At 36.5% G+C, this 17,097-nt stretch overlaps 2 protein-coding genes across 2 annotated transcripts; both read right to left on the bottom strand.

Moving 5' to 3' along the window:
• Positions 1 to 49: 49 nt before the first annotated feature.
• On the bottom strand, positions 50 to 568 carry LOC123523709 (uncharacterized). Its single transcript, XM_045301359.2, has one exon. It carries the CDS (start codon positions 566 to 568, stop codon positions 50 to 52), a length of 519 nt encoding a protein of 172 aa, XP_045157294.2.
• A 5,624-nt stretch (positions 569 to 6,192) lies between these two features.
• LOC123523784 (uncharacterized) lies at positions 6,193 to 15,847 on the bottom strand. Its single transcript, XM_045301438.2, has 2 exons — positions 15,754 to 15,847; positions 6,193 to 15,382 (listed from the first exon to the last, which is right to left on the bottom strand). Exons 1-2 carry the CDS (start codon positions 15,761 to 15,763, stop codon positions 7,902 to 7,904), a joined length of 7,491 nt encoding a protein of 2,496 aa, XP_045157373.2. The 5' UTR covers positions 15,764 to 15,847; the 3' UTR covers positions 6,193 to 7,901.
• Positions 15,848 to 17,097: the final 1,250 nt, after the last annotated feature.

Below are 17,097 nucleotides of genomic sequence, written 5' to 3'. Positions count from 1 at the left end.
ATCTTAGGCTAAGGATATTACATATTGGACGTTTTAGCTCGGGTAGGCCTTACATGTATGCATTTACGATTTTGTGTTCCTGTCCGAAACGTTCACGCAACAATTCAATTGCTTGCATGTAGTTAGAATGGGTCAGCTGGAATCCCTCGATCACTCTGGCTGCATCATCTGATAATAAGGACCTAAGGTAGCTGAATTTCTGGACGTCTGATAATGATTCGTTGTTATGAATACTCGATTCGAACGAATCCCAAAATGTCTGCCATTCCAAGATATTTCCGGTAAATATTGGGAGTGTCAGTTTTGGTAATTTATGAAACTGTGAAGACTGGTTTGATTGTATAGAAATGTTACTTACTTCTCTGCCGGAAGTGCTGTCGGTTGTATTTCCTGAACGATCTGCGGTGGTTGCACTGTTCGTACTGTTCCTAGGCTGCTCATATTGCGACAAATCTACGGGATTGAGCAATGGTGGCGGTAAATGGTCTTTGGTCTGTTTTCTCAGTTGTGCCTCCAGGTTCCGGATTCGAATCTTGAGATGCAGCATGTAATCTTCGGTTTCTAGCATCTCAGCTTCATAATCATCTTCATCAGTCTGGGAAAAAATCTTCTCGTTAACTCTATTAACTTCACCTTAGTCTGCAAAACGTTAAGTACTGTATGAAACTGTTCTTCGTCGTCCACTGAAGCCTCTAATTTCTCTAAATGTCTCGAAATAACTGCCTTTTGAGCGTCTCTCATCTTTATTATCTTAGATAGATCCATTTTTCTCTTTCTTTTGGTCACGGCACCAAAATGTGGGGTTAGAGAGCAATAATTCGCGTTGTGGTTTTATCTGTCTTTATTTACCGGAAGCAAAACATGTAATAACGGAAAGCTGACGTCTGATCAGTGACGTTGACGTTGAACTCGATCCCGCCGTCATGACGTTGTTGGTATTCGCGCCAAAATAGTTGGGTATGTTTCTCGACAGGCCAGTAGTTATGTCTGTAAGAAGTAGAAGTATCTACGGCCCTTCCAAAGCAATGGGATATTTACATAAGATGTTATTTGACAAAGCTTCGTGTGCTAAAATATTATTTTAATTCAGTTAGTTATACCATATTTCTTTTGTTATTCAAGACAATGTTGAGAGCACATGGCAACATTTCTATGCCAAAGGTCAAGGTGGTCATACTCAAGAGGTCATATAGTCCAAGTAATTGTACTCGAGAGTTGAATATCGTTAATATTTTTTTTGACTTGTCGATATCCGCCTCTAGGTAGACAACGTAAAATATCAAAATGTAAAATCGGTCTACCCGATGTCTCATTATTTAGACTAGAGGTCATAGGTCCTGATCTCAGCATTTTACCTTCCCTGTATCAACATCTGTGATGTTTGTTATGTCAACTTGACTTCTTTAATTAATTCTCCCGACCTGCGCTGGCAGATGTACACCAAACTACACAGTTGATCATTGCCAAACCTAGTTGTGTATATCCTTCAAATGTTCCGGTTCAGTGATTTTCAGTGGAGTTATGGCCCTTGATTTGTCAAATACTATGATACTTTGGATACTTTGTGGGGAATTTCACAAAGCTTTACAGGAATGACCAGTGCCATGCCAAATTATGCATGTTCATGTCCCAGTTCAGTGATTATCAGCGGAGATATGGTACTTGATTAGTGGTATTTTGTATTGTCCTAGCAACTGCACCGATACCACATATCACAAGGAGAAAGTACACGAAAGTACTAATCACTACTAATCTAAGTTATGCATATCTGGAGCATATTTCTGGTTCAGTGAAGTTATGGCTCTTTGTTTGGCATTTTTAGCTCGACTATTCATAGAATAGTAGAGCTATTGGACTCGCCCATGCGTCGGCGTCCGCGTCTGCGTCTGCGTCTGCGTCCGCGTCCCGATTTGGTTAAGGTTTTGTTTGTAAGCTGGTCTCTTAGTAACCACTTGTGGGAATGGATTGAAACTTCACACACTTATTCACTGTGATAAACTGACTTACATTGCACAGGTTCCACAACTCTATTTTGCTTTTTTACAAAATTATGCCCCTTTTTCGATTTAGAAATTTTTTATTAAGGTTTTGTGTGTGGGCTGGTATCTCAGTACTTTCTTATGGGAATGGATTGAAACTTCACATACTTATTCACTGTCATGATTTGACATGCACTAAGCAAGTCCCATAACTCTACTCTTTTTTTAAAAAAAATCATGTCCCTTTTTCGACTTAGCAGTTTTTGGTTATATTTCTTTATGTAATCTGATATCTCAGTATCCACTAATTGGAATTGATTGAAACTTCACAACTTGTTCATTGTCATGATATAACATGCACTGTGACGGTCCCATAACTCTACTTTGCATTTTTACAAAATTATGCCCCTTTTTCGACTTAGCAGTTTTTGGTTAATTTTTTGTATGTAAGCTGGTATATCAGTATCCACAAATTGGAAAGGATTGAAACTTCACACACTTGTTCACTGTCATGATATGACATGCAGTACAGAGGTTCAATACCTCTACTTTGCATTTTACAAAATTATGCCCCTTTTTCAACTTTTGTATTCATTCAATTGACAAGGCTGTTGAATAGTCGAGCGTTGCTGTCCTCCGACAGCTCTTGTTTTATGTTTTGGCAACTTCTGTTATATCATCTGACACATTTTCATCATACCTTATTAGTGTTATCATTGTCAAGCCTAGTTATGCATATCTTCAGCCTGTTCCAGTTTAATATTTTTTCAGTGGTGTTTTATGTCCCCTCTCCCCACAACTGGAGGAAACCTGTTATTTTTGCCCTGTTCGTCCGTCACACTTCATTTCCAATAAATAACAGGAGAACCATTTTAACCTAGAACATTCAAACTTTTTAGGGTGGCATTGCTTATGAAGAAGTCAACCTCTAATGTTTTGGGGTCACTCCATCAATGCTGAGGAATACTCCAGACAAGAATTGCGGGATGGACGGACACACGCACATACGGGCGTTCCTATATATGGGTATTTATTAAGCTATTCTTTTGTTCTAACTATTGTTCTTTTAGCCACGTTAAAGAAAAAATAGCCACATAAATACGGAATGAATTACTTCAAAGAAAAAGTACAGTTACCTATTGTTCCTGTATTACCTAAGTACATGTATGCAAATGTAAGCTCTGACTGACAGACCAACGGCGGACTAAGCGACGAATACATTTAGTCCAGTAAAAATAAGAACTTTAGGGGGAAAAAATTGCACAGAAATGATTCATTCTTCCTGTTTGGAGAGCATACTAATAATACATTTTCAAAACAAATAAAAACTACAACAAACCACCAACACGTATACATATTGTCAAAGACTTTTAACTTCAAGTACGACTTAATAACAAACAAAGGCCTCGATAACCTAGTTGAAGAGCGTCCGCTTCGAGTGCGGGAGTTCTATTCCCGGCCGCGTCAAATACGTGAAAACTTCTCTTCTCTCATACCCATAATATAAAGTGTTTACAATCGACCTTAAATAAAAGACCATAATTTATTATACTAAATATTTGACAAAGTAAGTCCATTAATCTATGTACAATAGCATTTTTTTCGTTGGAATTTTCGGAATAGTGTCCGTTTACACGAAATTATTTATTACGACTGAACAGAGTCCAAAAATTCTCCATAGACTTTTCATTTTTTTTTTTTTGGAAATTGCTGTTGTAAGATTTTCTTAGAAAAAAAATAAGCCAATTTTTCCTAGAAATAAAAAACTGCATTTTTATACGTTCAAGTTTTTCTTGATTTTGCCAGATGAATGTAAACATATCTATTTAGAAGTTGTTTTGTTTTAGGAAAGAAAAGTCAAAAAATATATGTCGCTCACAAAAGCTGAAGGGGGCAGACCCTATATTGAATACATTTTTGACAGGTCCAAAAACGCATACAGATTTCGTGCCAACAGAGTAAAAACTATTTCACTTAATTTTCATCAGAATTCTGCATGGATGAAACAAATTTGGAAACGAAAGGGGATCACCTAAGGAACATTCATATAGAAAACAGTTTGAGTGAAATTGGCTTGTTGGCTCCTTAATGAAATAATTGACGACGGACGAACGAACGGACGACTAGAGAGTTTGAGATTTCAACCTTCGCCTTCCCCTTCAACGTCTCTCATATATATTTGGGGTAACACGTCACCGGTATGTGTGTATTTTATTTATATCAAACGTTGCTACTAAAGTTTTCCATGTAATATCAAGTAAGCCTAAGACTTCTCTTTATTACTATGTGAAATAAAAAGCTTTGTTTCAGGATTTCTGCTTATTAAGTTATTCGATTATCCATATGTATAATTAGACTAAATTTGATGCGAAACACTATCAATGGCTAATAATTTTAACTAAATACATTGAATTGAACCTGGAAGTATGAAGTTATCAACTGATTTTGAGAAGCATTGAGATTTTGTTAAATCTTTAACTTTTACAGCATAATTGTGTCCTCAGGCGGTATCGATTATACTAGATGGGCCTTTTTGTCGTATGAAGTGAAGTTTTGAACGTCCGAAGAAGTGATATCACGAAAGTCAAAACTTCAGTCTTTTTTTTTTCATCTATTCTGTTCACATACTCGGCATCAAAGACTGAAATCTGGATGGAGGCACATGGCAGGGCAGTCATTTTACTTGAAAAATAAATAATTACGCGCGATTGTCATTTGGTGGAACGTTTTATTTTCACCAGATAAAAAATAAAAACAATCCGTTTCTGTCTGACACTTTATACGACAGTTACGTTAAATAATAAACATAAAATGGTACTAGTAAGACGGAAAATTCTTCTGAAGTATCAGACAAATTCAGATCTATGATATCATGATGCGAGAAGTTTCCTGTTAACCGTAATGGGATAACTCCATTCTTTACATGCACGGACCAAGAGTCTGGCAGAGGGGCATTGTGGGTCAATCCCCACTTTGATTCTTACATTTTACAAACCCCCTCTTTAAAGTTGGTGTCCCCCTAACCGAAATTCCTGGATATGCATATGCTTTATTTATAAAATAGAATACTCAAACAAATACATGATGTTTATGCTCACATGTTATTTTGTGCGACAATTTCCGTCTCCACCTAACATTTCTTGACTGTTTCACTAGACACATGGTGACTTGGCACGATTATATTGTGCTGTCTGAGAGTTTAGCGTTATACAGAGTCATGCAGAGTGTCATGATGCCAAAACGTATGATATCACGAGAGTATCTTACATTTGTTCAATTCGCTTGTTAAATGTATTCATAACTAGTGTATATTGGCTCATGTTATCAACATATCTTTTAAAAGGTTAAATTTTCATCAGATACATTTTTTATGAGTGTCTACAAGTAAAACGCGTCTTTTAAGGAATTCGATGTACAAAGTACCAATTCAAAGTAAAAAAAACCTTTAAGAAAAACTATGAAATACTAGTCCACAGCATGACGGATGAATCTGTCCTTTATATTTTATGGTCATGCCTTTTTTGTTTGGTTTATCGCATTTATTTAACTTAATTTCAAAGTATTTCGACAAATGCATTTGTAATAGTTGATGCTTCATGTTTTTGTTTGAAATATATTAACTGCATCATCTTTCAAGAACACCATCAACAATAAAATACGTTGATATGATAATCATTATTATAATGCACGAAAAAAAAAAAACTATCATAATTACGGATAAATTGATAGGGTGGATTAAAGTAAGGTTCATTCTAAAGTTTGAAATCTCAAGGAATTTTAATCGAACTTCAACTTCATACGTTAACTTCGCAAGAGACGTTGAAGGGGAAGGCGAAGGTTGAAATCTCAAACTCTCTATTGACTGATAAAGAACGATCCTAAAGTTTACCATGAACTTCGCTCATGTTTGATATAAACAAATTCCAAGATCTTCTATATGATTTTGCAGAGCAAGTCATTGTCGTTTACAACACGTGAAGTTATTTAGTGTTACATCCAGGGCATTGTGAGCATACTGCAATGATATCAATGAGGTGTGATTTGTTCTTTCAGCGCAAAAGAAGGTCACTTGATAACAACTTATATCTTTGTGGAGGTTCCATGTTGCATATTTCCTATGTTCCATAGTTTTTCATGTTGACTGAACTAGAACAAGGAAGAATATTCAACAGGGATGTTGTACTATGAAACAAATCAGTGTCATAAGATAAGATAAGATAGAATAGTAGTTTATTATTTTGACAAGTGCACAGTATCGCCATATACATATACATAAGAATACAAAATGAAACCAATATGACCCAACTGACCTATAAATAAATTACATTTATCAACAAACTCACGGATCATACAAATACTGAAAAAATGTATAGTTGAATCTACATGTCCAGGTTAATTTAAATAACCATCCTTTTTGCTCTTATTTTTCAACTGTTTCCTCGGACAGTAACAAGAGAACTTTAAGAAACCTGGCGTGATGAACTACATTGAAAGAAAGTGCATTATCATAGGTACCTTAATCTTCTTTCAAACTAATTAATGTTTGTCCAGGCGTGTCTGATAATATCTTAATATCTTTGCAACTATTATAGGGGATCTAAATTTTTTTATAGATGACAAAGAAAACCTGTATTAGTGACAAAAATTTCAAAATTGAGATAACAAAATATTCATGAAGAACATTCTTTTATCTTTCAAATCTGAAAATTTGAAATGGTTATCTTCACTATCTTAAGAGCTACAATGTTTTTAAGTTAGTCGCCGAGGACATTTTGAGACGTGACGTTAAGAACGTCATGAAAGCAGTATGACGTCGTTGTATATGGCGTGTATTTTTCAAGTCATTAATGAAACAAATTATGTGTAACACTTACTTAACATAATACATTTCAATATTTAGGAACAGTTTTAGGCGATTTTACTGTAAAATAACTTAACCGTATATTTTTTGTTTCATCACGGGTCTTTTATCTATACACCTTTATATTTTCATGACACATGGGTGCTTTGGAATTTCCGTTGCCGTGACAACAGAAACAACATTTATATGAAAAATATGGTAGAATTTGATTAGTCTTAGATGACAGTATTACAATATATTAGTTTCTAGCTTCTGGAGCAACATAAGAAAAACAGCGATTTTCCAGTATTTTAAACTACTAATTATGCAATAATTATATTATGTCACTAATACAGGTTTTCTCATGGAATATATGCACTCTGGGATTCTTTTAATGAAATATACACATACATGTATTATTATATGTATTATATCTCTTTATAAAACTAGGTGGAAAGACTCCCAGAATGAACTCCTTTTTCGCCAAGATGTTATATTTGCCTTTTTCATTTAAACGAACAAGTTTTGAAATATTCATAACGTTTGCAACCCAGTAGCACATTGTTTTCATACATTTCGCGCCCAGTGAAAGATAATGGAGTAACCCGTATCACGTGTCGTGTCGAATATTGCTTAATTGTCATTCTTCTTTTAGCTTCTACATTCAGTGATATTCTGAACAACTTCTTCACTTGTTTTTTTTTTCACTTCATCTATCCTTGTGCTCCTAAATGCGCGAGTAATCTCTTGTTCGAAATCTAAGTAACGCCAGAAAGAACTTATGCCAAACGCCCGAGCACTTTCTATAGTTTTATTCAAAAACAATTCGAAAACTGCCTTTTCTATTTCACTGAACCCCAAGCTAGTACTGACAAAAGATTGCTGATCTTTTATTTGTAAATTTTTTTTTTTGTGCAAATTGTTATACAAATTAAAGTGCGTTTATTAACTTCAACATAAAAATGTACGATTTTAATGATTGTGCTAAAATTGTCTATAAGAGTTTTACGAAAGAAAAGTAAATATGAGACAGAGATATATGTGTAATTTAAGGAAACAGCGTGAAAGTCATTTTCAAAGTATTACGTACGATAAAATGTAATGCTATCACCGGCGCCGCTAGAATATTTTATGTCAAATATTGCTTTTGCTGTAATTCTGTTTTTTGCTTCCACATTAAGTGACACTCGGATCAACTCTTGTACTTCTTTGTCTATTTGCTCTCGTATACGTTTTACGCCAGCCTTGACTGGGTAGTCCCGAAAAATATCGTCTAACCTGCCAAACAGGTTAAGCCAGAACAGACTTATGTCGTCCTCTGCGATTTTAACAGCCTCTGACATTGCGTGTCCGAAAATACGTTTTTGTCTTTCACTAAATTTCAGGTTCCAGCTGACTCTGGAAACACGGTTTTGTAGATTAAGTAAATTTTGCTCTGCAAATTTCTTTACCTCACGTATTGCGTCCGGAAATTCATTATGTATTGGTTTCTTTCTTCCAAATACACTAGCCAAAGATTCATCCATTTTAGCTGTAAAAATGTCATCCAAATAAGTTTCAGTGAAAATTATTTTGCATTTTGTTGAAGAACTTTGGAACCATGTTTTACATTGTTCAGTAAGATATGTTAAACAGGGTACTGCGTTCGGTGGTTCTCGCTCATTACAAGGAGCTAGCTTCGTGTATAAAATTACTTCACAAGGGTCTTGTTTTTTACACTTCTGTTTTACAGTGTTTTCAATTCTATCAATCAAACTTTGCTCAGTGTGCATTACGTCTTTCCCTTTATATGTTTTTGGGTTCGTTGCAGGTAAAGGAAATTTATATTTTGGTTTTGTGCCTGCACTTCTTAGTTTGTCTATAGTCTCTTCTGCTGTTTCAATAAATTTATTTCCTTGTTTGAGTCCAACAACTGCTACTTGTCCTTTATCTGGCAATACATGTTTTTTAGCAAGCTCCTCAAGGTCGTTTTTTATTGGATTTCCTGAAATACGCGGTATTTCGTCTTTATAGTCCGTTATGTCATTCAAAATCGGCTTTACACAGTTTCCGAGTGCTCTTTTACATCTCCGATGTATGTTATCTATTGTTGATGATAAATCATCTACTTTTTTTACAGCCTTTTCGGCCCTATTTGCCAAAGAATTTCCAAACACCTTTAGTTTTTCACTAGCCTTATTTTGTAAATATTCACCTTTTCTTTGAAGAATATGTGGAATTCTTTTCAAAGACGATTTGATCTTATAGATTGTAGCTTTGAATTTTTTTTTATATGTTGATATGTCCTTGATATGTGCAATTGTTTTAAATTTAAGCGTTTTCTTTATCCAAGACTTAAGTCGAAACAGTTTAGTGCTTTTGAGAGATTTTAGCCTCAAGAAGCGATTTTTTATCGCTGAAGATACAACTTTGGACTTCATATGTATTCTTGTCAGCTGACCGCTTATATTTTTCTTCAGGCCACGTCTTACAAATTTTAAGATATTTGATTTCATAGATTTAAATGTCACCTTTATCATAGACTTAAGCGCCGTTTTGACTGCATTAAAACCTGCTTTCACTCCTAGTTTGAGACCGGTTTTCACACCATACGCTAATGCAGACGCTGTGCCAGCACTAAGGGCAACTATAACATCTAAAGCAACATCGATTATGCCATCTATAAGTGACGATATAGCTATATCCGGACAGTTCTTTGCTCCATAAGCTATAGAACGACCGAGGTTATATAACCAACCGAACACGGGAATATAGGATATGACTTCAGATGCCGTTTCTTCTCCTTTATTGTAGCAGCGTGAACAGCGGAGTAGTTTGTCATTGTTTTCAATTTGCTCAACAGTGTACCATTTCCATTTTTGTTTATCATGATTGTCAGCCAAATTATTTGCCATTACTACTTTCGATCCCGTAAAAGTCAGATATTGAGAATGGTTTGTGTACTTGGATTTTATAACATCATCATCGGTAGACCAATGCTGTAATTTTTCATAGAAGTACTTCTGTTGAAGAAAGACGCTAGTTCCACTTACAACACTCTCTTTGACACTAAGACATTTTCTTTGATTTGTATGAATTATATGACTGTTGTCTTTCATCCAGAGACCATTACTAGAAAAAGAGTTTGACATTTTAGCAACACCGATAGAACTGCTATCTGTCGCCGTGAGCAAAGGGCAGGAATCATGCTCGCTTCTTACTACATAGAGCTTTTTATCTTTAAATGAATCAGTACAAATTAGCTGAGAAGGATTATTGACCCCTTCATCTCTGTCTATCAGGATCCATTGTTGGAGCTCGGGGGATGTTTGAAGAATCGAGTCTGCCACTATTTCACCAGTCGTTTCCGAAATGGTAATAAAGGCATTCTTTACTTGTTGAGACTTGAAAAACGAATTAGTGTATAACCACGAATATCCGTAACGTGAATCATAGGACGTATGTAACTTGACGGTATTTGAAGTGTTTGTTATTATCATAACACCATTATTTCCATAGTTGACCAGTTTCTTTCCTTTCCAGTACCATAACTGATGCAGGATCTGATCTGTGAGTAGAGGTCGTGTCCTAATTCGGTTACCACCAATGTGCGTCAAAAGCTCACAATGTTTAGCGTTACTTTTTATAAAGAACGTGCAAGTTAAGCTGCTTATGGCATCGGCGTCTTCACCATACATCACCATTTCTAAATCCGACATGACTAACTCAGAACATTTTGACACAATCGTGACAATTCCATCCAAATTTTCGGACTGAAGGAAACAGTTGTTTTGCAAGCCAGATCGGAATATGTCGTCCTTGTTCCTAGTCCACTTCTGAGCAAGAGAAAAGGCATAGTACTGCCACATAATCACGTTGTTCTCGTTGCTACCTTCCTCAAAATCGATCATCAAAGCCAGGTCTGTTTTAAGGTTGATAATATGATGATTGTCACGAAACCATATAAATCTGTCTATGTCGTCGGGATCAAAAACTTCAAAATACGGCGAGCTTCCCTGGTCACTCCCAGCCAGGACCAGACATGGATGTGCCTTACTGCGAATAAAGAAAACTGTGTTATTTGTCTTCTCTTCGACGATGCATTCATCTCGAGGCTCGGAGACATATGTATCAGTCAAAGTGTGATATGGTTCTTCTAACCATTGCTGTGACCATGCAGTCTGGTTTTCACAATACGATTTAGCTAGGACAACCTTGCCGTCAATATCTGTATTCACTTCTAACGCTAAGTAGTAATGACGCAGTGGTACAATCTGACTGCCCAGTGCCGACCAATGTTGGTAATATGTCTCTGTCTCGGTACCTTCTTGCTGAAGAGTGACTTCTGACGAACGATCTATGGATGCGGTCAGAAGCAATCCAGTTTTCATATGTACTATGTATTCATTTCTCCAGTAGAACAGTTGGTTATCTATAAGCTCATTTATGCGAGGTCTTACTTTTACTACTTCCTTCTCTTCATACCCAGTCAAATATTCGCAGGGAGCTAACTTGCTTCGTAGAAAGAATAAACAAATTAGATCATCTGCATTTCTCAGTTCTTCGTTAAAGTCAACACGTTTCCACTCCGACGCCTTTGATTCGGTAAACTGACAAGTCAGGCTGGAACTTCCATTATGTTCAATATAACTTAGAAAGCATTCGTGTGTTGTGTTGTACACATGCACGAGCTTATCGTTCATTGGGTAAATAATTTGTTCAGTGTCGTATATGAGCATTTCACTTATTTTAATATTGAAGGTACCAGATTTGTCCTTGACAAATTTAGTTACATTTCCTGTATATACATTAAACAATCGACCATTTTCAATGTACCACAATTGTTTCTCAATCAATTCTTCATCAAATATTTCAAAAGACAAGTGCTTGTCACTTGTTGCTGTAAGCAACTCGCATGGACGAATTTGATTTTTTAAGAAGAAAAACTTTGTGTTCGAGGAATGGCACGTGAACGTGTTCAAATGATTTGCAATCGTGTTTGAATTTATGATATTCCAGAATTTACTTTTATTAACCAGGACTTCATTTTCCGTAGCAAGTCGAACTGAAGCGAAGCCAGTTAAATATTCTTTCGAATTTTGTTCGAGGAGCATTTCATTTAGATAAGTCCACTTTAGTTCTGTTCCAGATTCATCATTGCTTATGGTTATTTCATTCCCCTGGGCTTTGATAGTAAGTGGCATACCACTTTGAAGATTTACCAAGCGACCGTCTGACATGAACCAGAGTTGGTCGTCAATTACGTCTGTAGCCATATACTCCAAAAACACTAGTTCGTTTGTTTTGTTTGCCGTAAGAAATGTGCATGGAGGATTCTGATTTTGTATAAAAAATGTACACAGCACGCTTTTTAGAAATGCAAAGTTTTCGTCGAAGGGGACAATATCCCATCGTGACTTAGTTCTGTTTTTGCACTGAACTTCAATATCACCATCTACCTCTGTCGCAAAAAGAGAGCATCCTGAATTTGTGGATTTTATGGTCTTGTTTTCAAAACTCCAGTCGTCATATTGAATAAAATCGGAATTTGATAAGATAAATTCGAACGAGGACAAGTTTCTTCTGTGAGTAGCAAGTCTTTTTCCAGTTCCTATGTTATAAAAATGTCCATTATTACTTGTCCAGAGTTGGTTGAAATACATTTCAATACTGTACTCGCGTAAGGCTAGTTTGTAACTTCCTGCATCAGTTGACACGGTAAGCAATTTGCATGGGAAATTTTCAGACTGAATAAAAAACCTGCTATGGTGGCATTTGGTTAGCACGCTAATTATTTTATCGGCTTCGTCGTATGGGATCTTCTGAAAGTTGCTGATGTTTTCATTAAAACTTTCACCTGTCCCCACATTTTCTAACGAATTGCCACTTGAGTACCATACTTGATCAAGAAGCTGTTCATTAGAATAAACTTGGGGTATTGGTTCTGATAAATTCTTGTCGGCGGTCAGAAACGCACATTTTTGTTCATTTGTCTGTTGTAAAAAGTACATGCAAACAACTTGCCTTCTGAAATTCATAGTGCCGTCGTGATAAACTTTGGTCCAAGATGCATTTTTGGAGGCAGTTTCTTTGCAACTAAACAATAATGTATCGCTCTGTTGTACATCCAGTTCTTTGTTGTCTTTCAAGTTAATTTCACAGGAGGTAGAAAAATTGCCGAATATAGTTCCATTCTTAAATAACCACGCTTGATCTGTTTCGGCGTTCAGTCGAACCACGAAGCCGACACCATCACTTGAAGATTCCAAATTAAAAACTCTATTGTTGTCTGCACTCCTAAGTTTCCCTGTATAATCGTGCCACAAACATGTTAAAGGCTTTGCTGTATAAAACTCTCGAAACTCAACAGTCTGATATTCCTTCAGAAACAATTTAGAAGATTCAATCACTGCAGCACATACAGCCGCAGATAATACCCCGACAGCGAATGCTATCTTAAAAGCTTTGTTATGTTCTGTACATGCAAGGCTCATTAGACCAAGCAGCATCCCTGTCACAAAGCTGATACTAACAGCAACAACACGAAACAGATTATCTGGACCCACTGACTCTGATTTCACACACAATACTTTACACGGCTCCTCTGCATGTTTAATGGCAAAATAGTGACCACGGGACTCACAGTTCAATAAATCACTTTCATTAGCAGTTGTCAGATTAACACGACTTTTACTGCTGGTATCAAGTGATACTTTTCCGTTTGTGGTATCCAAAACGGCTCCTTCAGTTGAACTAAACATTTGCAATTCGTGGTCGTCAAAAACCCATTTTTCAATTGTATCTTTCTCTAGAGTAAGAGCACGTGGTGTTATGCCTTTTGGACCGGAAGTCAGATATAATTTTGAGCTGTAATGTCTGATGTATTGTTGGTCCCATTGCCATACCTGGTTAATCATATCGCTTTCGTCAATCGGTTTGGTAACGAGGAGCTGCATTCCACTAGAATTTTGCGGTGTAACAACAGAGCAGGTTTCAATGTCTTGTATCAGAAAAAGGCAAGCTATTGATGCTATTGAGTTTTTTGCTTCTTGAAACGTTGTGAATGACCATACCTGTGGCGTTTTCTGACACGAAATCTTTAACTGTGCATCACTATCCTCGTCATCAACAAAAATAGTGCAGCTGCTGTTGTCCGTAAGAAAAAAACTGCGGCCACTAAACGTAAATTTCTCCGAAGGTAATTCATACTGTAAAGATATTGTATCTGTTTCTGTATGTCTGGTCACATACTTATATGTACCACGGTGTTGCAGGTATCCGTTTTCCCAAACCCATAATTGATCAATTAAAAATTGTTCATCATATGGTTTGAAACACAGCTTATTTCCACAAAACGACAAAAGTTTGCAAGGAAAATTTTCATTTCTTATCATTACTAACGATTCATAATCTTCAACAGATCTGTGATTTCGGATCCCCTTTCCTTCTAAGGTTGAATAACCGGAGCTATCCCTAACTTTGGTAGAATGATGGTCATCTGTATCGTGTTTGTAACGTCCCGCAATAACTGTAAGTGCTTTTGAATGAAGTTTATTCAATCTTTTTTTGCTTGAAGATGTGAATGACTTGAAAGCAGCTTCTGTCGATGTCCGAAATACTTCGTGTTTGTTATTAATGGTGTCAGCGCTACGTTTCTGTATTTTCTTGTTTGGCTGGATATTTAAAATCTGAGACATAATGTCATACTCTAGCATTGTTTCCTCAATCTTTTCTTCCAGGTCGGATGCGACTGTTCGGGTCTCGTTTTTATTCTCTTTATTCAGTAGGGCAGAGAATATGTGCACTTTGTCAATGCTGTCGACTAAGATATGTCTCATATGTTTAAAATGATGCTTTTCTGGACTTTCTGGTTCAAGAAGCCGATTGTCGTCTTCTTGTCCGAGAGTATCGTCGTCTGTAATCTTTCTGATAGACTCAATGATAGGAACGGATTCTTCTAGAAGTTCAATGGCGTCCTCGCTTCCCAAATTATCAACTAATTCTTCTACATGACTTATCATAACTTTATGGCACGATCCTATGCTAGCAACGACCGCACTTGATAGCAAATATAAGTTATAGACCACTGGCTGTCTTTTCCAAAAATGTTCCAAATGTTTTAACTTGGATTTGTGACAGACACTGGCTTTTAAGGTCTCTGCATTTTCTTGCTTGAATTTAAGCTTTTTGGCTACGTGTTTCACAGCGGAAACGACCTTATGTACTTCCTCATCCCTCTGAACTATTGAACGTCTTGATACTTTGTTTGTGGAATCTTCTTGTGGTTCACCAGACTTACCCAAGTGCCCGGGCCGGAAAGGAAAACCTTTAATTTCTTCGTCATACTTTGCAGGTTCTGTTTTGCGCAAGACATTTTGTTTCTGTTGTTTACTAGACTGCCTCAGCTGGGAGTGATCATACGTAGTGTTGCCATGGTCTTGGTTTCTCGGCAACTGAGTTCGCTCATTCTGCATCTGTAGCACGTTCATTAACAACACTTCTCTACATTGCTGTAGGAGAACACAAGTTATCCAAAGCGCACACCAAAACCGTTTTCTTCTGTTCGGATTCCTTGACATTGTATCTGTTTGTATAATAAGCAATTAATTTTATTTTTTTAATATTACCGAAGTTAATATGTGTGCAGTACAGTGAATATTATGTGCATCGAAAGCAAACAAAAATCACATTAAAGGACATGGTAATGTAAAATAACTGATATTAAAATAAAATTCCATATTTTGAATTATTAGGAAATAGGAGCAGCAACAACATTCATCGTAATTGTACGTACGCATTATAGTTTCAGTAAAGAGGCGCACATCAAATCGAAAAAAAAAAAGATAAATTAATTGCAAAACTCAGTTAATGAAATGCAATTAAAAGTTTAAGAATGAGAAATGCATAAACAGCTACAAGTTTTTATTTGAATTTGCAATTTCAAAAACATTTTACCTCTGTGCATTAATGCCTTGAAGTATTAACAAAGTGGTTGTAAATGTTCGAAAATTTACAATTATATTGGTATGAAACGTTTGTTTGCTTTATAAATTGCATTTTATAACTGAAATTAAATCGCTCAAAACGACCGGGAATTTTCTTAGAATTCAATGACTCATGTAAGTTTCAGTTTTCGGTCATCGCCAAGGTCCGCTAACCAGTATAAACTACATTTGTATGACATTTACTTTATTTTTACCGATACAAGTTTTAGTTCAGAAAATAATGAGATCATGTAGGAAAATGAGTAATCAAGATATCTAGGGCGTATTTTTTGTCTGGTAATGCGTACATAAAATAAAATCGCCACGTGAAAAATACCATATTGCACAGCAAACAACGTCTGAAATGGAAGATCGGCTTTCGACCCCCCCCCCCCCCCTACTCCCTAGGTGCTTTCTTCGTAAGATTTTAATTTTGTTTGGGGTTTAGGGTTTGGGGTTTCAGTCATGTAACACCGGGCAGTTAACCTAACCAGTTTTCCTGGATTCTGTACCTGTATAAACCTGTTCTCCGCAAGTAACTGCCAACTTCCCTACATGATTCAGAGGTGGAGGACTAATGATTTCAGACACAATGTCGTTTATCAAATAGTCACGGAGAACATACGCCCCGCCCGAGGATCGAACTCACTTCCCCGCGATCCGTAGACCAACGCTCTACCTACTGAGCTAAGAGGGCGGGCTTTTAATTATGTATGTGTACTATTTACATGACGTTCAAGCGTCTTACAGCTGGGTGCTGCGCATGCACTTTCCTCTTTGAATACGTCTGATGACTGTGCAGTAAGCAAAACAACAATTGTCCACCTAGTTATGTACTTTCGTGCGTGCGTGCGCATGTGCGTACGTGTGTGCGTGTGTTACTGTTATGAATCGGGGTGTTTTGAGATGTTTGTTGCTACGTACGTATTATTAAATATATTATACAACCTTCGGGTTTTGTTCTTAATGCGAGTTAGCCATTACAGAAAATTACAAATAATAAAATTAGCAGTTCTAAAAGCTCACTAGAGTTGAGCTACTTTGATATGTGTATTCTTGTCTGTATCCGCGCACATGGTTCTTTCTGTTATTTTAATACTTTTTTTATCATTTTATTTTTCAAGAGCCTTTTTGTATAAAATACGTACCTTTGTAACCACCGAATGTATTCACCTGACGTATAACTGTTCTTTAAGAGTTAATATCTCTGAAAAATGGTTGGGATAAAGAACGAGCGTTTTGGCGTAATTAATCGGTTTTTGTTGTTGTTGTTTTTTCACTGACCGTGCCAAGGCGGTGTCCCACAGTGTGATTT

This window comes from Mercenaria mercenaria, chromosome 3 (genome assembly GCF_021730395.1).
Source record: "Mercenaria mercenaria strain notata chromosome 3, MADL_Memer_1, whole genome shotgun sequence".
NCBI classification, from domain to species: Eukaryota; Metazoa; Mollusca; class Bivalvia; order Venerida; family Veneridae; genus Mercenaria; species Mercenaria mercenaria.
The sequence above is the reverse complement of the archived record's forward strand: the minus strand, read 5'-3'. Positions and strand labels throughout refer to the sequence as shown.

What these genes read in the sequence shown, in the direction of transcription:
- LOC123523709 (XM_045301359.2), bottom strand. Translation starts at nt 568, where the DNA reads ATGCTAGAAACCGAAGATTACATGCTGCATCTCAAGATTCGAATCCGG.